This window comes from Nelusetta ayraudi, unplaced genomic scaffold (assembly GCF_046127955.1).
Source record: "Nelusetta ayraudi isolate G7.1 ecotype Tasmania unplaced genomic scaffold, CSIRO-AGI_Nayr_v1 ptg000022l, whole genome shotgun sequence".
NCBI lineage: Eukaryota > Metazoa > Chordata > Actinopteri > Tetraodontiformes > Monacanthidae > Nelusetta > Nelusetta ayraudi.
The window spans coordinates 4080213-4103133 of record NW_027466072.1 but is presented as its reverse complement, the minus strand read 5'-3'; the positions used below and the strand labels follow the sequence as shown (position 1 = coordinate 4103133).

At 42.6% G+C, this 22921-nt stretch overlaps 4 protein-coding genes across 5 annotated transcripts; 1 reads left to right on the top strand and 3 right to left on the bottom strand.

Annotated features, from left to right (window-relative positions):
• Positions 1-2142: 2142 nt before the first annotated feature.
• On the bottom strand, positions 2143-13142 carry sec31b (SEC31 homolog B, COPII coat complex component). Of its 2 annotated transcripts, XM_076028165.1 has the most exons (26): positions 13003-13142; positions 12087-12293; positions 11547-11742; positions 11335-11430; positions 10795-10935; positions 10470-10612; positions 10281-10380; positions 9971-10132; positions 9514-9666; positions 9177-9407; positions 9028-9102; positions 8843-8935; positions 8615-8723; positions 8280-8458; positions 8044-8170; positions 7749-7894; positions 7253-7426; positions 6987-7139; positions 6352-6532; positions 5597-5992; positions 4977-5015; positions 4408-4466; positions 3978-4103; positions 3753-3872; positions 3556-3627; positions 2143-3467 (listed from the first exon to the last, which is right to left on the bottom strand). In XM_076028165.1, the coding sequence occupies exons 2-26, from the start codon at positions 12287-12289 to the stop codon at positions 3288-3290; spliced, it is 3654 nt and encodes a 1217-aa protein (XP_075884280.1). In that variant the 5' UTR covers positions 12290-12293; positions 13003-13142; the 3' UTR covers positions 2143-3287. The 2 variants fall into 2 exon arrangements, with proteins under 2 accessions (XP_075884280.1, XP_075884281.1); XM_076028166.1 differs by lacking the exon at positions 4977-5015.
• A 213-nt stretch (positions 13143-13355) lies between these two features.
• On the bottom strand, positions 13356-16656 carry ndufb8 (NADH:ubiquinone oxidoreductase subunit B8). The gene is made up of 5 exons (XM_076028164.1): positions 16504-16656; positions 16137-16263; positions 15947-16046; positions 15329-15484; positions 13356-13511 (listed from the first exon to the last, which is right to left on the bottom strand). Exons 1-5 carry the CDS (start codon positions 16592-16594, stop codon positions 13419-13421), a joined length of 567 nt encoding a protein of 188 aa, XP_075884279.1. The 5' UTR covers positions 16595-16656; the 3' UTR covers positions 13356-13418.
• Positions 16657-16785: 129 nt separating this feature from the next.
• On the bottom strand, positions 16786-18281 carry gpx9 (glutathione peroxidase 9). The gene is made up of 5 exons (XM_076027878.1): positions 17974-18281; positions 17759-17852; positions 17353-17483; positions 17137-17267; positions 16786-17050 (listed from the first exon to the last, which is right to left on the bottom strand). The coding sequence occupies exons 1-5, from the start codon at positions 18103-18105 to the stop codon at positions 16993-16995; spliced, it is 546 nt and encodes a 181-aa protein (XP_075883993.1). The 5' UTR covers positions 18106-18281; the 3' UTR covers positions 16786-16992.
• A 1044-nt stretch (positions 18282-19325) lies between these two features.
• fbxl15 (F-box and leucine-rich repeat protein 15) lies at positions 19326-22665 on the top strand. The gene is made up of 4 exons (XM_076028162.1): positions 19326-19492; positions 20060-20219; positions 20976-21478; positions 21585-22665. Exons 1-4 carry the CDS (start codon positions 19467-19469, stop codon positions 21769-21771), a joined length of 876 nt encoding a protein of 291 aa, XP_075884277.1. The 5' UTR covers positions 19326-19466; the 3' UTR covers positions 21772-22665.
• Positions 22666-22921: the final 256 nt, after the last annotated feature.

Sequence of the window (22921 nt, the reverse complement as noted above, 5' to 3'; positions counted from 1 at the left end):
CCAGGAGCTGCTTAATAATAGCTTGCTGCTCACCGAGGGGATGATGGGAGTTGCTCACAAAATATTCTCTTGCCATCAAGGTTATGCAACACTGAGGCAGCGCAGACAGAATTAGTTGATCTTACAGCTAAAGAAAAAAAGTGTTAGGAGTTCTCGTAGTAGCGATTTGATACTAAAAATAAAAGGGTGACACGAAAAATAGGTTCCGCTAGCCACTGCTAGAGCAATTTTCTCAGTTAGTGCAGTATAAGTTGGAGAGAACTTCATGCATTATTTTAAAGCTCATTATACATTGGACAAATTTAGATTTTTTTGTTCTGCATCAGAGAAAAAATAAAAATAAAAATCATTGCTTCGTCTGGAGAACAGCCTGTCGAACATCCCATATGTTCTGAGACCAACACGTTTGTATCAGCAGTTGCCAGGCAGAGAGATAAAGTGACTTTTGTGACGTCACAGATTCCCAAAAAGTTCGCACGCACAACCCGGAAAGGAGAGCGAGCACATAGAGGGTTGACCTTTCTCATTTCTTTACACGTCACTGACAGGACAAAGACCCATATTGTTGTAATAAAGCGATGCTAAAGTGGGGTTTGCACGATTTGGAATCTGACCAAATGCAAGTAGCAAATAGAAAACTCCACAGTTACTGACGTTGTTTAAAACCATCCAACTAAAAACAGTTTCTAAAATTTGAATGCGAGCAGTTCTCTATTCACGTGTTAGAAGAAGTGATTGTAAGGAGTTGAGTTAAGAAGCGGTGCATTGTTCATCCTGTGTCGTCTGTGTCACAGGGCTGCCTGTCTGTCGGTAAACTCCTCCAACCCCGGAGGTAGTAGGAGGGGTAGGAGGGGTAGGGCCACGCTGGTGTGATGTGAGGCGACGCAAATCAGCATCGCCTCAAGCCAACACGACTCAAGGTTACTCGCGTTCAAAAGCCCAGGGTGGAGAGGCAAAACATTCAACAACAAAAAAAATTTGGGAAATACGGACACGCCACGGGGCACGAAGCGTCCGACGCAAGCCGACCAATTAGAAGCCACTTCCTGCTTCATGATTCTGGCATGTTTCGCCGAGCCAATGGCGAAAGGGCGAGCCAGTCACCTGTGCCAGCTCGCCAACTGCCGCCGCCGCCGCCTGAACCAAACTTTGGTCACCCGGTGCAGGATCACGCCACATGTGGAGGCCTGAATGTGCGTGTGCGTGTGCGTGTATGGAGAAATTATCCATGGCAGGATGACGATGATGATGTTCCTTTTCGAGCGAGTGCAACGTCGCACGAGCACGATGGCGACAAGGCGCGCCCCCTGCTGTTTCTAAATGGAAACTGCAGCTCTCAGCGACGCCAACTTCTGCAGCGCTGAGCCTGCAAATTCTTGCCAGTCGCCCGTCCAACCAACCAACCCTTCCGAATAGACACTGCAAAGCGTGTAACCTTTCTCTCTCTCTCTCTCTCTCTTTTTTTTTTTTTTAAATCCTGTGAATTGGATTTACGGCTGATAATTAAATTTACTGTTGATTAAATGAACTCTACAATACGGAAGAGGAAATTAGAAATTCACTCATCTTAGCTTGTCAAACAAAATGTAATTGACATAAATAATGAACAAGTTCATTAAATATTGATTTTTCTTCTCAGCTACCCACTCTTACAAATTATATAATTAGGTGTATTACAGTCTAATTTCTGCAATGCTGTAGTGAAATGAAAGGCTGGTATCTGCAGTATAGGTTGGTAAAATCCTTTACTAACCTGATAGTTCTCCCTTCCCCACTGTTATATATTTAAATAAACATCCCATATGAATGAACAAACGTGTATATTAGGGATGTTCCTGCCCCCCCTCCTCCCAAAAGATAAACATGTAGCAGACTTCCTCAGTGGCCACCACCTCGATCAAGATGGGCTCTGATACCTGCAACAGCTGACCTCCGATCCACAAGTGGAAAACAGAGCATTTGTAAATGATTCATCAGTCTTTGCGCACCTTTGTATCTTCTATCTCAACTCATCTAGTCTGCACATGGTTTCTCAGGAGGACCCGTTTTATAACCTGTCCTGTGTTGCTCTAAGCAATAACAGCTTCCTGTAATATTAGGGACAGCTGTGTGAGTTCAGTCATTTTTTTGTCAAGGCTGTGGACCTGTTCAAGTGGAATTTTATTTTTGAAAAAAAAGAAGCATACAGCAATGAGTAAACTAAGCAACATGGACTGTATAAATATCTGTGCAACCAAAACAAGCACACATGAGGCACTTGATGCCTTCTGCTGCCACGATACGCCACACTCTCCAGCTTCACATCCATCAACAAACCCCTCGGCATGTTACGTTTTTTTTTTTTGTTGCATTTGCCAGTTCATTTAAATCACGTGATCGAACAACCCAGAAACACAGGATACCAGAAAGAAACAAAAGGGAAATTCAAGTGACAGGAAGATGAGACGTAAGCCGGGTGGCGGCCTGTTGTGTCAGATCCTTTTAAATTAGTTTTTGCTGTTTGACAGAACAGCCACAGAGCAAACGGGACATTCACAGTGACGCCAAGAAAACATCCTGCCAGTCACACAGGGAAAGGGCAAATAACATTTTACAGATAGGGTTGCTCATACAGTGGAGAGTAAACTTTGACAACTTCTTCTACCTGTCATGGCTTTGTTGAGTAATCTGTTACAGCAGGTACAGAGAATATTCAGCATTTATATGACAGTGTTTACAAATGCTTTACGATGCTGGTTGTGAAATGTTGCACCGGAAGAGGAGCGGCAGCCCCTCGGTGCAAACTATAACACGATGGATCTAACGTGAATTTATTCTCAAGCCTTTCCCCTCCAAGCGAGTGGTTGGAATCGCCAATGAAAACAGATGTTCGTTGGGGCTCTGCAAGAATTCAATCAACAGTGTTTCAGCAAAGAAGCATAGAGAAAGAAAAAAAGAAAGAAAATTAAAAAAAAATTATATATATGCAAACCTTGTTTCAAACTTTGCACCACTTGTTTCGTATATATACACCAACCGCTGGATTTACACAGAATCACGACTTCCAGAATACATTCATCTTTTTTCTTTTTTATAAAATTACCAGTGACATGATCAAATTTCTACAAAACAGTTTCGCTCACTGCTCGAATGGGCAGAGTCCTCCAAGAGGGAAGCTGTACGGAGTGATGGACACCACGACCTGCACCATCATCACTTGTCTCAGCTCAAAGAGAAGAAGAATTAAATACATATGTCACAATGCGGCAACACTGACGTGCGGTTTCTGGGCGGCGTCGCTGGAGGGTTTAGACGCCCAGCTTGTTGGCGATGGTCATGAGCACTTTGAGGATGGGCATGAAGGCGGAGATTTCACTGAAGTTGCTGCTGCTGACCACCTGGGTGTGGACCTCCAGGCCCCGCTGGTAGTTCTGGCCCGCCACGCAGCGGCTGATCTCGTGGAGCCCGCCGAGGATGTTCTGGGAGAGCTGGGAAAGAGACCTGATGTGAGGTATTTGCACCAGACTCCGATTATGAACAACTTAGAAAGAAAATCAAAAGGTAAGCGGTGCCTACTGTCTGCTCTCTCAGCTTGTCATACAAGTATCCCAAACGTTTGGCTGCGTCATCCAGTTTCCTTTTCGTTTGCTGAAAGAGAAACATCTTCAGTCATCTGACAAAAGCCCACAAATGTCATTTTTTTCTCTCCCCAACTGGCAATTTTGAACTTGTATGTCAGAAAAAAAGCCACATATCCACGCAGGGAGACGTACGGGGTCTCTTGCTGCGAGCTGGCACCGCTGCACCAGGCTGTCGAACGTGGATTTCAGGATCATGTGTTCGGCCGGGATTTCCTTCTGCTCCACCCTTTCTGCCGGCAGCTGCTGGAGGAGCTGAGGGAGCCGGGGGAGGAAACAAGGCAGGCGGTGTTTTCACACATGCGTCACACGTGTTTTCTGCTGGGAGAGCTGGAGAGCAGCCACTTGCTGCACACCGACCTGCATGCTGGGTTCCTGCGGGGCTCCGGGGGGGACTTGAGCGTGTTCGTGGGGCTGAGGGGCCTCCACGGGGAATCCCATCACAGGAGCCGTGATCGGCGCCGGGGGAGTGTAGTTGTCAGGGACCTGAACAGCAAGAGGAGCATTTCACAAAAACAAGACGATACTGGATGTCAATAGCTGCGTTTCCATTACAGTTTTTCACAAAATAAAAGCGATATTTCTAAAATTTTAACAAAGTAAATATTCCGTCTCCTCCTCCGTCCAAACGTAACGCACCACTTTCACTTGAAGTGAATGCAATTGTCGGGGTGATGGAAAGCTACAACTAAAGCACAGCTACTGATCCAACTTAAAGTGATGGACACTTAAAAGGCCCCCTGGATGCTTTACACATTATCTTAATTAACTGTGATAAACACAGAAGTACCTTCTTCTTCCTTGGTCCGCCTCGAACTGCTGGTGGGTCATTCCAGCCTTCTTGGGGTCCTACGATCAGGGGAGAAAAAGTTAGGGGAAATATTGCAGTATTTTCCTATTGTCAAAAGCATTTCAGTCTCTTTTCACTAACTGAACTCAGCCAATAGCAAAAACCTTGGAAGGAAAATACATCGAAAAACTTTGAGCAAAAATGTTGCAGTGTGTTTGTTTATGCAGCAAGCTCCTCACTCAGAAGCAGCCAAAAATGTGATGCTGAGGAAAAAAATAAAAGACAAAAATTGCACAACTTTGCATAAAGAAGAAATACATCGGTGGAATTTTCCCTTTAAATATTTTTCATATTTTCCTTATGCATACAGCATACAAAGCAAGCACCAAAAACATACACAGAGTGACCAGAACAACATTCAAACTTTGTGCACAAATGTCAAAATCTAATCAACTACAGACAGAGTTACTGCATTCGACCTCACTGTATATTACACAGTATCATGCAATGACTTTCTGGTCACTTGTGTACATTTCACTGCACTCATGTTCCAACCCTGACCCTGTCACCTTGAAGGCCACACTGGGAATTCAGCCAGGGAAAGAATCCTGCAAGTCAAATAAGGTGGACAGCTCAATAAGAGCATCGGTGACACATTTCTTCTAGTCTGACTCACACTACAAAATCATTTCAGGCAAAAAATGTGAAAGAGAAAAGTTTTAGGGTGCACTCACGTTGGGCAATCTGTGCCGTGCCTGAGCACGTTTGAGCCATAGGTTCACTTGACTAGTGTGAACACTGTACACCTCCCTGGCACAGTGCACTTGGAGGTGGTGTGTTTCAGCACGGCGCGGTTCATGCACGGGCACGCTTCACGCCCAAATCCGGTGCAGCACGATTAACTGTACTAAATCTTTGCAGACACGTGAGAGCACTGACTGTGTTGGAACTGGATCTAAAAATCCCACAGAGTCATGAAAGTTTCCGGTGTTGCTCTCCAGCATTTTAAACTGTTGCAGCACAAAGCTGCATTGTCAAAATGCTTAGAGACGCCAGAGGATGTGATTTAGTGCTCAATGCATAAAACTTAGAGTGCGGGGACATTGTGCTTCAGGACTGTCCAGAACAAGTTGTCCTAGTGTGAGTGCACCCTTACTTATTACAAAAACTAATTATATACCCGTCCTACCTGTTGGAGGTGGAGCGACAGGAGGAGCCTGGAAAGGTTTTGCAGCTGGAGCACCGGGGCCCCCTTGTGGGTACCCTGATCCAAGAGGAGCGTACGGACCGGACGCCATAGCAGAAGTGGGCGGGTTGTGTAAACCCCCTGCATACATGGGAACCGGCGCTCCGGTCTGCGAGGTGGGTGGCATGGGTCCGGAAGGCAGAGAGGTAGGTGGCAGGAAGCTTGTCGGTGGCACGCCTGGGCTCGGCATGGGTGGCAGGCTTCCAGGGGTTGACGACATCGGCGGCAGCGGGGGTCCGGACAGGTTGGCGGCTGGCACGGGCGGACCAGGAGGAGGGAAAGCTGCAGGTCCGCCGACGGACATGGGCTGCGGCTGGAATGGCTGATGAGGAACAAAACCTGTGGGTGGAAGGGACAAAGAACTTCGAGTGAGACGTGAAACTCTAATGACAGAATCAGTAGTTTGATTTCCATGACCCCTAGAATTGCACAAAACCTAAATATCGCAATAAAAAAAAGTGGTCATGGAAACGCCTAAACTTCAGAAAACCAAAGTGAAAGGTTTTGATGTTCTCGTGAGGTGGTTTTTCAGACGCATCAATGCATGGTAACACTTTTTCTGCATTTACACGCATGAGATTTTACGAGAATTACAGCTTATGCGCGGCATTTCAGAAATATCGCTTTTATTTTGCGAAAAACTGTCATGGAAACACAGTTGGGATGAAAAGGCTGCACGGAGCGAGTGGATGTCAGACCTGGAGCTGGAGCTGCATGCTGGGGGTAGGGAGGCCTCATGACAGGGCGGGTCACACTGGGCGGCATACCACGAGAAGAAGGTGGCAGACCGGGCCCAGTACTGGCTGGAGGAGCTTGTGGGGTGTAAACTGATGGCAGAGGAGGCTGCTGTTGAGGGGGAGCAGCAGGCTGGTATTGACTCTGAGGACCAGAGAGAAATGACAATGGTTGGAACTGGTTTCATTGTGGGCTACAAGTCAAAGGTTTGGACACATACTTCTGATTTAATGGTTTTTCCTTTCATTTTCATGACAATTTAAATTGTAGATTGTCACTCAAGGCATCAAAACTATGAATGAACACATATGGAATATGTATTAAACAAAAAAGTGTGAAATAACTCAAACCAGTTTTATATTTTAGACGATCTAGAATAGCCACTGTTCTTATAAAATATATATATATATATAACATAACATATTTTATGTATTTTATTTTTTTTTCTTTCCACATAACTTGGTCATATATCTGATGTCTTCAGTGTGTATCTACAGTGTAGAGAGTAGTAAAGATGAAGAAGAAACAGGTGTGTCCAAACTTTTAACTGGTAGTGTATGTCAGGAAAAGTTAATCTTACAGAAGAATACATTCCTACCATAACTTGTGCTTTTGGTGCAGGAGCATGAGCAGCTGCAGCAGGCTTAGCTGTGGACGCCGGCGCTCTGTTGAAGGAGTTTGGAGGCTGCGGTCCAGCAGTAGCCCCTCCCTGAGCGTGAAAGAGCCGGTCCCTCAGCATGGTAATGGCAGGCTGCGGAGGACACGGGATCGTGCAAACAATTGAAATGAGTTCATTTCACTCTCAATCCTGGATTATTATTATTTTTTTTTTATCATTTATTGGCCTGCAGCTACGGAGCTTACTTGGTCAGAGATGTCAGGAAGGTAGGACATGGCAGTGGCCAGACTGCCCTCTGCAGCCAGTATGCCGGCATAGCAGGTGAGCCTCTCTGCCAGGACGGGGCTCTTGATGGCCACCTCGCTGTTGCGGAGACGTTCGATTGACTTACGCAGCATCATGACCTTCTCAACGAGATCCTGAACATCAAAAAAAAGAAAAAAAAAGAAAATAAAAAAGGAATTTAAGTAAGAAAAGACTCTAATTTAGGAGACAAGCCTTACACTTGGAAATTACTGTTTCTGTCAATTTGCTGTTTGAATGCATATTTGCTATGACCAAAATCAGTATTTACTAATATTTAGACATTTACCTACCACATGCAACTAGTTCTTGCATTGTGCAAGACAAATTGCACATGCCTGCTACTTCAAAATAATACGCAAGGTGTGTATAACAGCAAAGTCCAGCTACATTTTGGTGCTGCAAACTCTAAACAACAAAAAAAGCCTCCATGTATACCTCCAGGCCAAGAGGAGAGCAACTGTCTCTATTTGAGGTCCAGCACTCCACCAGCTTCTCAATGTTCCCAGAGCAAATGTAACACAGGCAGGCCTGCAGGCAGCGCTTCTCTGTCCTTTCACTCTCTAACCGGCATCCCAAGGTGTCTGGGCAGAACAATCACAATGAAACAGTTTCAAACATGGACAACGAGCTTTGGAATGCAAACAGGATGTGAGGTGTAGAGCCAGAAGAGCCAGTAAGGCTGCAACAGAGAGGGAGGGTGCAGCTTGATTTATGTGCGACAGCGACTCACCGCACAGACGAGCAAAATCCTCAGGGTGGGCGTACGTCAGCAGAGCTGCAAGAGCTTCCTTCCAGTTGTCCAACTCGCAGCTTTCCACAATGTCTCGCCAGTTCTGGGTCACCACCGAGGATATAAGCTGCACGTTTGGACAAAAAAACAAAAAAAACAAAGTAATGTGTTTAGACCAAAACACTTTTCTCACTTTACTGTACAAACTGAAATGCAGCAGTTGTGATGCGTCCTACCATGGAGACGCTGTTCTTTTGCTTGCTGAGGTATTTTTGCTGTGTTTTCTTGAGAAGGTCCTCCCCTCCGCTGATGGATAAGAGAATTGCTTCGGCGTAACGGCCGTCGTTCAGACACAAGTCCACGGCTCCTTCGAAGTTCCCAACAAGCAGCGCCTGGCTGATTAAACCGTCGGTGTCTTGACAGAAAAACAACAACATAGTCAGTTTGACTGAAATGCTTAAAAAAATAATAATACAGGTTTTCAATCAATAGTACAAGTTCTGAAATATTCAGTTGGAGGAAATATTTCACTATTTATCTTTTCATTACATAATGAGTCAATGGTTTTTACCACTTGATACTGGGATCTGGAAGTTGGGCATTTCCTTTGGAGTTTGACTGAAGAAATCTGCAGGCGAGTCGGATCCTGAGGTTCCTGCATCAGCCGCATCTTCTGTCCTCTGACAAACAGAGACAGTTCTTTTTTGACAATTGTGGGCTGCAAAACTTTCTTGCTCAAAACAAATCTCTAGAAATGTTTTGAAATAAACTTCTCGGTTTGTCGTTGTACTTTGCTGACCTCAGTGGAGAGCTGCTGCATCTTCTCTGCAAGATCTTTAGCATCCACTCCATGCCCGTTAGCTTGAAAGTTCTTGCCAAGACATTTCGAAATCTGGGGAAACAACACAGAAATATGATAAGGGACAAAATACACAACAGAGTGTATCGGATACAAGCTTACACCGTACATTATAGACGTAGTACCTTTCTCTCCAGCTCATCTTTGCTGAAACCCAAAAGTTTAAGGAATTTGATTCGGGCTTCATCTTCAAAGTTTACCTGTGAGGAGGAGGAATTAGTTTCAAGGACATGAATTCCACACTGTCTGACTGACTAGATGCATGTGTGCCTACCAGCAGGAACTTCCATATGTCCTGCTCAGCGTCTGACTTAGCGCTCTGAATCTTGGCCTGGCAGTAGTTGTTGAAGGAGCCCGACTGCAGCGCCGCCTGCAGCTCCCTGGAGCGCTGCAGGAACTCTGTTTCCGTGGTAACCTGGCTCACAAACACTTGCCTGGGGACGGGCTGGGGGCTCTGCACTGGAGGCAGCTTGGGATTCTCAAAGGTTATCAGCTTTCCACCAAACTGAAAAAGCAAAGAAAATGCACAAAACATTAACAGTAACAGATCTATCCTCTGCACATTCTGAATCCCTTTAGCTTATAAATGATAATAAAATGTGTTTTCTTACAGCAAAGGAAGCCCCCACTGGCCTGCGCACCCACTTAGGTGGCTTTTTGAGTGGGGGGACGATGGTGTCCTGAGCTGTGGGATGAGGAACTTGCAAGGGAGGAAGCACCTGCCCTGTACCAAAGGGATCCATTGTATCAAACGATGAAGAAATCTGAATATAAAAAATGCACACCGTTAAAAACAAACATCATCCTTTACGTTTGACAATATGCAATGCATTTACTGGTCCCGTCAATCTTATAATCTAATATTATTTCATTCTGTGTATGTGTTACATACCAGAAGACAAATCACAAAATATCCCGGCATGTTCGTAAACAGATCATTTTATTAAGTATATTGACTTTCATATTTGAAATCTAAAGAGCCTTTATAGGGAGTTCCCAAGCCAAATCCTTGTACACTGGCACCACCTTGTGGACAAACAGTGAAACTCAATCCACGTCATACATTACCTTATCGGCTGTACTTTGCTGCTGCGCCTTGAGGCTTCCTCCCATCACAGAATACACAGTGATTCTCCCATCAAATGACGCTGTTGAAAGCAGGGCTGGATTCCTGGGGCACCACTGGACGTCAAAACACCACTGGTTTGTTGTTGGAAGCTCATAAATGACCTAAAAAAAAGAAAAAAGAAGCACATTTGCATCTGTGAAGCTGGACTGCTTTGTCATTTGGTCATTTGACTAAGAAAATAGGTCAGGTTTAAAACACAGGTTAGGGTATAATAGAACTAATAAAGAAGCTGCACTTGACACTTTGTACCTCTCCAGTGTTTGGATTCCAGCATAGAATCCTGTTGTCCTTAGCACTACTCAGCAGGAGTTCAGAGTCAGCCTGACTCCAGGATATAGACAGAATTCCCCTGGGAGTCACAGATGAAGAGAGAAAGAGTTTGTTTGACAAGATCATAAAAACATTTATGACTATTCTCTCTGTTAAAAAAAAAATCACCTTGTGTGGTTCTCAAACACTTTGAGGGGCGATGTGGCAAACCGGAGGTCCCACATTTGGATGACAGGTAGTCGGTCATCTTCAGAGGCCAAGACCAGCTGAGTGGCCACGTCAGGGTGCCAGAGCATTCCTGAACAGTGCATCTACAAATGAATGGCAGGTGAGACTTATTTTTAACGCACAAGATGGTCATTTTAATCTCCTCGACCACATTGAAGTCAACAAGTGTACTTATGTTAGGACAGAACTGAGACTTTGCTGTGATTTGGCAAAGGGTTGATTTCAGTGTGATTGGTGATAGGCTATAGTGATTTGAATCACGAACCCTGTTGCTGTGGTCGCTGATCTTGATAATGGGTTCGTTCTTCCTCAGGTCCCAGACAACCGCTTTGCCACTTGGGCTGACAGAGGCCAGGATGTGCTGGACCTGCCTGTTCCAGGAGATGGCGCTGATGTCTTCAGCGGGCTAAAAGAACAGAAGATGGTTATAGCCACAGGCCTTGCCGTTGGGGTAAACACATCACAGATATATTTGTATTTTCAGATGCTGATCCCACACCTCTAATGTGACTCATAAGTGAAAATGGATGGCTGCAAAAGTTATTTTCAAAAAGGAAACCACATGTCAGAGAAACAATAACTACATAGAAAACAGGAAACAGAAACCATACATATAAAAAGGACTGTGGCTTTCAGTCTTAACTAACAGACATGAAATCACAAAGGTCAATAAAAAAGAAATCTGCCTCTGGGAAAATGTGGTTTGATTTGAGTTTTGATTGCTTGTGTCAAGTAATCCAATAAAACAACTTATAAAATAATAAAAGTTCATATAAACTCAGATTTCATAATAGCTGAAACGCACCTGTGTCTTTGCTCCTGGTGTCATTGGGCTGCTGAAGTTGTTCAAATCCCAGATATATATCTCTGAATCATTAGCTCCCGATGCCAGGAGATTACTCTGAGATGACAAACGTTGAAATATTTCATGAGTGAGAGCCACAGAATCAAGAGAAAGGGGCTATTCTTAAGAAAACATTTGAAAGGGCCCAATCATTTTGGAAGATGGAGGCTTACCTGAAAGGGGTTGAAATCGAGAGCTCGAATAGGACCCGTGTGTTTCTCTGACTGTCCCACAACAGCATCTTCCCCAGAGCTCATTATGACTTCTGGATTATACACAGTCAAAATGCCATTTTCACTCCCGCCTACTAGCCGTCCTCCAGTACCGTCTGCTCCCAGTCCAAAATCCACCCATACGATACTGTGTAACCTATGGGATATGAAAAATTTTTTTTAGTTCATTATCTAGAAATACAGTTCTGCTGTCATTCATTTCCCATTTGTTATCCATATATGCTTTATAATGTTTTAACTTACGAGCAAAAAAATAAACAAACGTAACTTTAAGGAATCAGAAGTTCAGGTTCTCATTAAAGTCTGGCATCTTTATTCTTGTGTGACCATTGTTATGAAAAAGGATCATGTTAAAATATTAAAAATGTCTTGTGGCAGATACACTCATGGGTAGTGCCCCACCAGTGCCCACTAGTGTAGAATAAGAGAAAGTTCACCGCTGTAAAATTGAAAAATATTGATATATATTCCATAAATCACCTGTTAGTCGTCGGTAATGTCCCTCTCAGTTGCATTTCCAGGGAAGGATCAGAAAAATCCACTTCAAATATCTCCAGTGCAGCTGTGGTGTTGAAAGAGGCGTCGAGCTGCTGTGCTGATGTTCCTAAGGCCAGGTACATGGGATGATGTCCGGCAGGACTCCATGCCTGGTGGGCAGTCCTCTGGATCTCTTTCAGCCTCATTTTCCTGGACAAGTGGAACGACTTTACTAAATCAAAGATGGTCCATTTTCTTATGACTATTGTGTTGAATGAAAATGTAGGACATATACGTACATTTCCTAATTCAACACAATTTCTTCGCATATATACAAATGTTTTGAACTAAAATACCCATATCTGAACATTAACAGGGTGTCACCCTTTGAGACCGTCACCGACTATTTCCTGAAGCCTTTAGCCCACTCAACTATACACCTGCCTGCAGACACGCTAAGAATTTCCGAAACTAATGTTAAATGTCCTCAATGTCCTTATCAGTCCCTCGATTGGATTGTCTAAAAGGGTAAAAATTAAACGAACCAACAATTAATACTTATTGTCACATGATGACCTCATATGCAGTTAGCATACACATAATCTATTTTTGCGTTGTACGACTCCCGTATTTTAAGGTAATAGTTAACAAATGTACAAACACTGGGCATGCTGAATATATTCAAGTAATTATCCAACATCACAGAGAGCGGGTAAGTCCAAGACCACACTGTCATAATCCAAAACGCACCACGAAATGCAAGCAGTACCGCTTAGCTTCCAGCTAATAGACGGAGCAGATAGCATCCATGCTAGCAGCCACCACCCTTGCAGACGAATCTGCTGACAATACGCATAACATATGGCAGACACATTTAGCACCAACAAATGCAGCAAGTGATAGTTTCCGGTGAACTCACGTTGACTGTCTGATTCACAGAGCGACTGTCCGCATTCACAACAGACTGCCGGAACGCTACTTATCAGCTAAGTTGTTAGCTTAGCAGCAGACAAATCTCGAACAAGTGTCACTGCCGTGTTGTTACCACGCTACGGTAGCCGACAAGCACACTTGTAATGTGTCGATGGCCTAGAATGACCTCAATATCGTAGTTTAAAAAGAAAAAAAAAAGGTCTTCCTAAAACCATATATTTTAAAGCATCCTGTCAAGTGCGGATTCATTACATGCGATTCACATATTTCCTGAAAATGAAAAAGTTATTAATTGATGTGTTTGGTAAATGAAATAACACAGCCTCACAGATTGGACGATAATTTTAAGATCTTTAATGTTGACAGAAAGTTATGTACACAAGTGGAAGAGGATTTTGCTCATTATATTCCATAATTCTTGACTTCGTCTGGCTCTTTCCCTGGGTCTCCCCCTTTCTCCAAGTACAGGTTGTTGTAGGGATACTGTTTTGGTCCCTGGGAAAAAAGAAGAGAGAAAATAGCACATGATATTATGTAAATGGCCAAATACTGAAAATGTCTGTGAATTAAAAATTTGAAAGTAATTTCATAGCTGGACATAGCGTTTCATGTATGCAAACTAAAAATGGTAATACAGAATCTTGAACACCATGTTTAAAGGTCCAGTGTGTAAAATTTGTCTTGATTTATGATTTTTATCTTGGTAAAAGCTCAACATACTAGATAGATAGATAGATAGATAGATAGATAGATAGATAGATAGATAGAGACTTTATTGATCCCTTTGGAATGACTCCCTCAGGGAAATTACCATAAATACATCAGTAAAAGAGTATACTTGCAGCACAATAAAAGCAATTTGGTTTTCCTACCCATAAAACAGTTTTAAAATCGATAAGATTTTTAAGGGATGCAACTGTACAGTTTTTCCACAGTTCGATATGCATTTAAGTTTTTGGGCCACTTTAATGGTACGGTTTCGATATCTTAAAACTACTCTGACAAGCAAAGGCAATTTTGTATTGTAAAAATAATTAAAAGCCCAGGTATAATGAAACCACAAACTTTATTTAAAAAAAAAAAAAAAAAACCCAAACCAAAACAATACATAGTGCACTATGAGATCAAATTAAACAAACATAAAACCACACAAATTAAATATAACATAAAGTTCACGACTATCCAATAAAATAAACATTTTAACCCACTAAAAGCCGATTCAAGACATTTTCATTTTATTGACAGGTGGGCTGGGGCACCTCAAATAATATATAATGGGATTTTATTTTTAATAAATTATGAAATATTTATTTTGACAGACTGAAAATTAATCTGTTTAAATGGATATATAATACCCGTTAAAACTAGAAAATGAATTCTAATGCCGATGCGTGATATGTTACCTAAATTCATATTCCGTAACCTGCATGTGCCCTGACACTGACGTCAACGCGCCGAGCAACAAGTGTCACCCCAACAACAACAAACAAGGAAAAAGATTAGCGAGTTTTAGGACTCAAGTTTTTTTTTTTTACGGATTTTATTGTCTCAGGCTGCATGCAATATTCTACTTGGTTTGCCCAAAGAGAGACGCTAGGCTTAATGTGGTAAATGTGTTATGTTGTTGTATTCTATTCGTTGTTGTTTCATGCACTTGGCCCTCAGAAGCGACACTAGCCTATTAAGGCTGTTTATAACCACCTTTTTGATGGAATAAAAAGGACATGCTCTCAGGCATATTGGTCTATGTAATGACAGCAAGTTGCGGGTTGACGCAGTTTGTGATAATTGATAGAGCTGTGCGGGGCGGGCTGGGACAAGTCATATTATTGACAAAAGGGGAACCCATGGGTCGTAAAAAAGTGTGTTCTACATGAACAACATACAAGTTTTGATAAAGTTTTGTGAGTGGCCGAAACACACTGAAATACCGTTGTGTATTGAACCATACAGGTCATACCGGACGGTTCGGTAAAATACAGAATATTGTTGCATCCCTAAAGAATACACATAGAGCAAGGGTCTTGCTCATAGTTAGCTGCCATCTTGCAGAGCCATTTTTTAAGGAAGCCTGGTATTTATGGAAAAATCTCCTGACAGTGCCCTACATATGAAACACACTGTCAGCTGGGCTTCCTTAAAAAGTTCACACACTGGACCTTTAAGATATATTGATGTCATCATAAATAGTTTCACTGTCAAACATGTTTGACAGTGAAACAAACACTCGATAATGGTTTGCATCACATTCGCAAGAAAGAGAGAAAAAATGTAAACAAACAGATGAATAAAAATAATTGGTTGGTACTTACAACAGGTTGGTAGACTCGGAATTTCTGCCCTAGGTAGAACATGACCAACATGAACCCAATAAAACCAAACAATTGTTTGCACATTGAGGACCAGGCCACCGGGGACGGAGAAGTATCCACACGATTCCTGATGTACATGTCAAAATCCCAGTGCATCTGCAAAACAAACAACAACATTCAGGGTCAAGACCAATTTTATAAGGTGAAAACCCTGTGTAATTCAACTTTTGAAACCACTGTATACCATAAAAATCCTCAAAAAGCAGAGTGGATTCGATAAACAATTTTCTTTTTTAAATGAACGTGGATTGGTATTTTATGACAAACTAGAACTCTGAATCAGCCCTCACAGATAAAAAGAAAGAAAGAAGGTAATTCGGTGAAGTGCAATAAGCCATCAAATCCAAATGCAACAACACAGATTTAATACTTATTCTTATTGAGGAAATACGTGTTAATAATGTCGCCGAAATGTTTGACATTTGCAAGACTTGCCTATTTTTTATTTTTATTTTTAACTGTGTGATGACGTCAGTCTCACAAATATATGTTTACGTCAAACATAAAACCACAAGAATGCCACAACAACTGTAGTCAAATTGCCAATTTGTATCTTACCGGCTCCCCCCAGTTCCTCCTCAGGTCAGGGTGGTCCCACTCGTACCAGGGGTCTCTCTCATGCGCAGACCTATCTGGGAGCTTCGGGTAGTCCCCGTAGCTACAAAACAACGGCACATAGGAGTTCATTAACTGACTACATTCACTTGCAGGGTTTTGTATTAATGCCATATTTTGCTTTCTTCCTCACCCTTCGCCCTTGTCAGGGTACGCTTGATAATCTGCAACCGTCAAGTTGTATTTTTTCGCTGCAGCAGCAATCTCCTCGGTGGTCTTCGGACATGGACCAAGTTCCGTGTCCTTTGAGGAACCAGAGGCTGAAACACCAGCAGTTACATTTTAGAATACTGGCGATCGCGACTATGAAGTCGATAACTATCAAGGGAAATTGTTTTTCAGGGAGCCCACAGTCATTTGTTCCAAAATAGCGGTAGCTAGCAGAATTAGCATTAGCACTTCAAGGTTACGAAGATTTTAAGCTTTTAGGTATATGTGCTGATATATATCTCTGTGTATTTAAGACCAACACTACATTCACAAGCTAATAAGGCACTGACCTGCTCTAGATCCAGACATAAGTGCTGAAAAGCTAGTAGTTTTCCCCCGTGACAGGGCCTGCGCCAATCTTCGGAAGCCAACGCCAGCCATGTTTACTGGCTGCTGACGGCCGACAGACTAAGAAGTGCGCATGCGTAAAGTTAAAAAGTATGGATCGTCATAAGGATCAAGCGAAATCAATTTCATTTTTTTTTTAAACGCGAAGGATATAGTCCTACTATAGGGACTTTAATATAGTCAAACAATTAAAAAAAACAAAAGGAAACCATAACGACACAATGTTGACATTTTTGTATCTTTTATTTATTCTTTAACTCCAATCAGAGAAGTGTGACATTCACTCAAGTCAGTGGCTGAAGAGAAGATGTTCTCAAAGCGAGTGCACTAAAGCCTGAGGCCATTTCCTCTTCCATCAGATCCAGCTCAGCTGCAACAAATGCATTTACCAAGGGATCGTCACAGTGCCAACAGTGACAAAAGAAAATCCATCAAAGGAGTTCTGCTATATCCTTCTCTACTTTCTCAATTGGGCAATGAAGTTCATACCTGCAATACACAGAAAATATTAGTGCCACTATTTCTTCGTTGAATAAGGATTTTTTTTTTTTTGCCTTAAAGTTTATGGTCTTTACCTTCTGAATGGTACACCATCTGCAGTGATTAGGAACTTTTCAAAATTCCAGCGGATGTCATTTACTTTGATTGGGGACCAGTAAAATTTCTTTATATCGCCAATAACAGGGTTCACAAATGGTAATGATTCCTGTCGCACAAAATGAAATAGGCAACAAATAAAAAAAACTGATATTGACATTTCTTTGGAATAATGTGCCTTTGGAAAACATTACCTTTAGATAAGTGAAAAGAGACTCTTCATTCAACCCGTTCACCTCAACCTTGCCAAAGACTGGAAACTTTGGCACAAATCCCCCACCAGGTCTCACATACTTTAGAATGTTAAGGGTTTCGTGATTCACCTCTGAAAAATTGCAGATGAATTACTATACAACCAAAAGCTAAAAGGAGACAATAAAAACACAATAAAACATAGCTTTAATGCAGTTATGGTAAAATATGTCTTTCGAAAATGAACTGCAGTGAAACAAGAAAAAATGAAATGAACACAAGTATATGGACGTCGAAATACATTTAAAAATCAACATGAAGCACTCATGTCAAGTATCAATAATCGTCTCTTAGTAGGTTAAAAACGTCATCAATAATCTGTCATATTTTACATATAAAAATACCTACCAGGTGACTGAAGGCCAAATTGATTGCAGGGGAATGCTAAAACGGTGAAATTAAGGTCACCAAACATTTCCATCAGTGCATTCAGGCGATGGTACTGAGAGAGGACACAAAATCAAATTCCTCAGATTAAAAAAAACCCAAACCAAAACAAACCACTGCACATGATTGGATGATGCAATCTGGCTGTAACTGATCGGTGTTGGCAGAATATTTACCTCCTCTATTGTTGACCCTCAGAAGGTGGCAACATTGATGACAAGGAGCACCTTGCCCCTGTAGCCACGGAGTGGGACCAGTTGTCCATCCAGGGTCTCAGCAGAGAAATCATAAATTGATTTATTTGCCATGCTTATACTTTAGCTTGTATATGAGATTGTGGTCAGCCAAGAGTGAGCGTTCACCCGGCTGTCTTGCTGGCCCATCTCATTCACTGAAACATAGCTCATGGGTCAGCAATTGTTCTGCATGACTGAGCTCATTGTTTCGCCCGGGCAGAGGTGAGCTGCCAGGATGGTCAGTTGTTGGACACTTGTCCTCTGGGGAATTGTTGTTGGTATCCAGTCTAACTGGCTTTTAAAAGCCAACAGTCAAAACAAAAGAGGCAGTACGTGACTTTTTGTTCAGTAACTGACGGGCACACTATGCAAAGGGGAAGCATTCAATAAATACGAGACATAGTTTCTTTTAAATCAACCAATTATTGCCACTGGTTTGCTTTTTTTTTTTTTTTTTTTTTTTGAACACAACCTTGTTGAACTTTTAAACACGGGTTTTCTCTATTCTGGAACATTTAAAAGTATTTTACAGAAATAATATAGTCTTATGTTATATACGTTTTCATATCTTTATTTTTTCATCCCAGATTCAAATTCCAGTTGTGCAGCCTTATTAACTGTATATATATATATATAATAATAAAAAAAAAAACTACGTAGCCCCAGAAAAAACAAATTTCAACCGCTTTATTGGACATTCCACATATTTGGAAGGAGACGTAAAACAAAAATTATATCGGTGGATGGACCCAACACCTGGCTGCAGCTGTTGTAAGTTACTCACCTGATTGAACAGTGCCCTTTGTGACATCACAAGGGACAGATTTACAGCATGTTGTTTTAGCATACAACGTTTAAATGGTGGTTTTACACACGTGGAAAACAATGTTGGTTTCAGGTTTTAATGGAACCGGGGTTATTAACAGTGAGACGTTCAGTTGCACTTTGTAAACGCGCCAATCGATGAGTGAGTCAGGACACAGCTCAAACTACAGTTAGACAACGGTCGTTATGATTTATTTGGTACGTAGCAGTCGAATGGGTTGGATGCATTTTAGTGAAAAAAAATTAAAAAGTAATTAAGTTTTTAAGAAATAATAATACTACTGAAACTTTTGACGCTGCACGGCTTGCGGACCCTTTTATACAGACGTTTATACAGACATATACAAAAACATTATTGAAAGATAATAATGCTTTGATTGTGCGGTGCGCCTTTTTCTAGAAGAATTCTGCCTTTTATCTCGCTGTTGCTCAATTGACAACTTCCCACGGTGCATGAAGGCGGCGTCCGGTTTGGGTTGCGCCCGCTGACTGAATGTAAACACCCTTCACGTTTGCAGAAAAATGGCTTAATGGAAAAGTCGTCGTGTGCGGGTCGTCCGTGGGAACAACGCGTTCTTTAAAGGCTCCCCGTCGCCACTCCAGCCGGAATGGATGAGGAAGATGAGATGGAAACGTGAGCACCTTGGAGAGTTTTGTATTTATAGAGCAGCCCTCCGGACAGATCTTTGCCTACGCCGGCTGGCTGAATGCTTAGCTTGTCGGCTAGCAGCGTTAGCTTGCGTGTACAGCCAACTAGAAAAAGAAGAAGTCTTTATTAATCCCACATTGGGGAATGCGCGTATTACGGCAACATTACAGTAGAAAAGAATGGGGATTATACTGAATAAATAATAATAATGATAATAAAGAAATAAAATAAAAAATATTTAAGAAACAGCAAACAAGATAGTCACATTATATTGACAGTTGGATCATTTTACAACTAAAGCCTGTGGTGCGGTGAGAGGGCTGTTAGTTCTTTGTTGGCCCTGTCAATTATCCATGTCAGCTGATTTGAAATGATTCCGGGGGGGCGGTTGATCAAGTGGTTTATCCCCGGTTTGTAACTCCTGTTGCCAACCAGACTTTCTAAATCTCTAGAAAAATCGTGCAAATTGTTTGGGTTTCCCCCTCAGCCACCGCACGCGGACTCAAAGTTCATCCGTGAAGTGCGTGGTTTTTGTTGTTGTGTCGTCTGTAGGTGTCAACTCTTGGACCTGCCCTGGGAGGATGTGCTCGTTCCACACGTCTTGTGCTACTTGCCGCTGCAGCACCTCGTCAGGTTGCAGCGCGTCAGCAAGCAGTTCCACAGCCTCATCCAGGTGTATCTTGCAAACTGCAGGACTTTTGATCCATCTTCGGTAAGTCAGCAATATATTATGCAATTATGCAATATTATTGCAATTATGCACACATTAAATTGACCACCCTCAGCCCCCCCCTCCCCCCTCAACAGTGGACGTGTCCTTGAAATTGGAAGAGTCCATGCTACTCGTCTTCTGAATGCTACACTTTTTCCCCAGACAGGGTGTGTTCAACTTATAGTTTTGAAAATTAGCAATTGAATGTCACAGAAAGCACTAATATACGCCTTCCAGATTAGTGACATCACCCCTAGCCAGGTGTTTGCCTGCTCTACTCTGTGCAACCGCCTTGCGTACATACAACACACACATACACCACCGCCACCATCACCTCCACCCTATGCTATGAAGTGTAGCATTTTTAAAGTGTCAGAATGAATAAAACTAATGTAAGCAATGCTTCCTGACAATACCACTATTTCTATAAAGTGCTTTCTAAACACAACTCTACAAACAAGGGACAATGAGGAAGTGATACTTCTCCCAGAATACACCCAGTGCCAAAGTCCTTCCTTTGATACCCCCTTTACAAACGTGGAAGGTTCAGCAGGACTGGCTGTTGAAGTGTCAGTTTTATTAGAAGGATAACTGAGGACTTTTTTCATTGTTTGTTTTCTGGTCGCTAACTGTGAGGCTGCTGCGCTTTTGTCCATAGATAAAACACAAGGGAAATGCTATAATATGGTACTTTTCTCATAATGCCACAAAACTTGGAGGTGAAGTTTACTATCTGTTCTGTTTTCACATTCGCAGACCGGGCCAGTGGTCACCAAAGAGGCGTTTTGCTCCATGCTGCAGGCCAACAAAGTTCTCCACAGCCTTTCCCTCCAGAAGTGCTCAGACTGGGTGACGGACAAGGAGCTGATGCCAGTCATCGGTCAGAACCAGCACTTGCAGCGAGTGGACATGAGGGGCTGCGTCTGCCTCACCCGCCACTCCCTGGTGGCCGTGTCCTTGAGCTGCCCGCACCTCCGGCACCTCGGCCTGGCGCACTGCGAGTGGGTGGACCACCTGTCCCTGCGCAGCCTGGCCGACCACTGCGGGGCGCTGCAGTCGGTCGAACTCACCGCCTGCCGCCAGCTCAAGGATGACGCCATCTGCTACCTGGCGAGGAAGTGTGTCAAGTTGAAGTCTCTGTCGCTGGCAGTCAACGCCAACATCACGGATGAGTCTGTGGAGGAGGTGGCCAAGAACTGCAGGGGCCTCGAGGAGCTCGACCTGACGGGTTGCCTGCGGGTCAGGAATCCGTCCATCAGGTGAGTCACCCTAAATTTTTTAATCCTCCCACCCCTTAACTTACTACTTCCACGTCTCAGCTGTGCACCCAGCCATAATACCATAATGTGCGTGCTGTGCCCGCAGGACACTTGCAGAGTACTGTCCAAAGCTGCAGTCCCTGAGGGTGAATCACTGTCACAATGTGACTGAGTCCAGTCTGGAGCCTCTGCGGAGGCGCAACGTCACCATCGACGTGGCGCTGCCCCTACAGAGGGCTCTAGTTCTTCAGGATGTGCTGGGGTTTGCGCCTTTTATTAATCTTCAGATCTAGCCAAAGGACCATCCATCTGCCCACACAGGTGGGTAATGCGAGCAGTATATCAACTTTACGAGCGTCCGACGTGTTTACATTCAAAAACTGTCAAGTATCCAAACAGGGTGAGAACGTGGCCGTAGTCTGGTTTTTATGACGGCACTCACAGGAGACTATGGTGGTGGTCTTTTGTTTGTCAGCAATGTTTGTTACGGTTGCCTGTTTCAGTGTCTTCACTCTGCACAAGAACACGTCTTGTAAAGTCAAGACAATCCAGGTATATATTTTTTTTGGGTTGTTTTTTTTGCAGAAAAACATGCACACAAAAAACAGCTGGAATGTGGACAATGTAAAGTGAGGAATGAATCTGTGAACGACGTCACAGTCAAAGAAGGCCGTGTGGTTTTAGAAACGGCTGCCTTGCACCGAAAAGACGTCGCTGCACTTTTTCTTTGTAACGATTCAGGCTTGTAGGAACGTGGCTTCGAAAAGGCGCTTTTTCTAACCAAAATACATTTCATAGTAAAAAAAAAAAAAATGAGTTTGACTTTTTAAACGTGAATGTTTTAATGAACTGTTTAGTTTTTTTTTTTTTTTTTTTTTTAATATGTAAGAAACATTTTAATAAAATGTTTGACTAATCATTTTAAATCTGCATGTATGTGTCAATGTGCAAATATCACCAACAATTGTTCTGTTGACTCACTGGTGATTTTAGTTAGGGTTTATATTCTGTCATCCACTGAGACTTTTGCTCAGTATTCCTGGAAGAAGAGCCGCTGCATCTTTCTTTGTGGTACCGATCTCCTCAGGAGCCACAATCCTACAGGAGTTGTTTGGCAAAAACCAAGTGCATGACCTGCCGCACAAATTCTATATTTGAGATGTGCATAAACGTCCCTTTAATCCTGATTGATGCCTTCCGTGTTTTTCTGTTTTTTCTGTTGTTTCCCATTAAACCATTGCACTTGTGTAAAGTGCCTGTTATTTTATTTTGTCATAGGACATGGGATATGTGAATAAATGGTAAAATACCAGACATAAAAGAGACTGGCCGCTCTTGTCACATTGCTTTAAAATGTGAGTTATGTTGCAATGTCATAACCCATAATGAGAAAATACATTATAAAGCAAGCATTGTACAAACGAGTGAGTATATGATTTAGAT

Bases quoted from the DNA above. Each gene is read 5' to 3' on its own strand.
- sec31b (XM_076028165.1), bottom strand. From the start codon at position 12,289: ATGAGGCTGAAAGAGATCCAGAGGACTGCCCACCAGGCATGGAGTCCT. The intron at 10,381-10,469 runs GTGATTTTTTTT...TGTGACTCCCAG, and splicing joins GTGTTTGAGAACCACACAAG to GGGAATTCTGTCTATATCCT. The intron at 8,936-9,027 runs GTACTACGTCTA...TTGTTTCCCCAG, and splicing joins AAGATGAGCTGGAGAGAAAG to ATTTCGAAATGTCTTGGCAA.
- ndufb8 (XM_076028164.1), bottom strand. From the start codon at position 16,594: ATGGCTGGCGTTGGCTTCCGAAGATTGGCGCAGGCCCTGTCACGGGGG. The intron at 16,047-16,136 runs GTGAGGAAGAAA...GTTGTTTTGTAG, and splicing joins TACCCTGACAAGGGCGAAGG to CTACGGGGACTACCCGAAGC. The intron at 15,485-15,946 runs GTAAGATACAAA...TTTGTTTTGCAG, and splicing joins GGAGGAACTGGGGGGAGCCG to ATGCACTGGGATTTTGACAT.
- fbxl15 (XM_076028162.1), top strand. From the start codon at position 19,467: ATGGATGAGGAAGATGAGATGGAAAC. The intron at 19,493-20,059 runs GTGAGCACCTTG...TGTCGTCTGTAG, and splicing joins GAGGAAGATGAGATGGAAAC to GTGTCAACTCTTGGACCTGC. The intron at 21,479-21,584 runs GTGAGTCACCCT...CTGTGCCCGCAG, and splicing joins GTCAGGAATCCGTCCATCAG to GACACTTGCAGAGTACTGTC.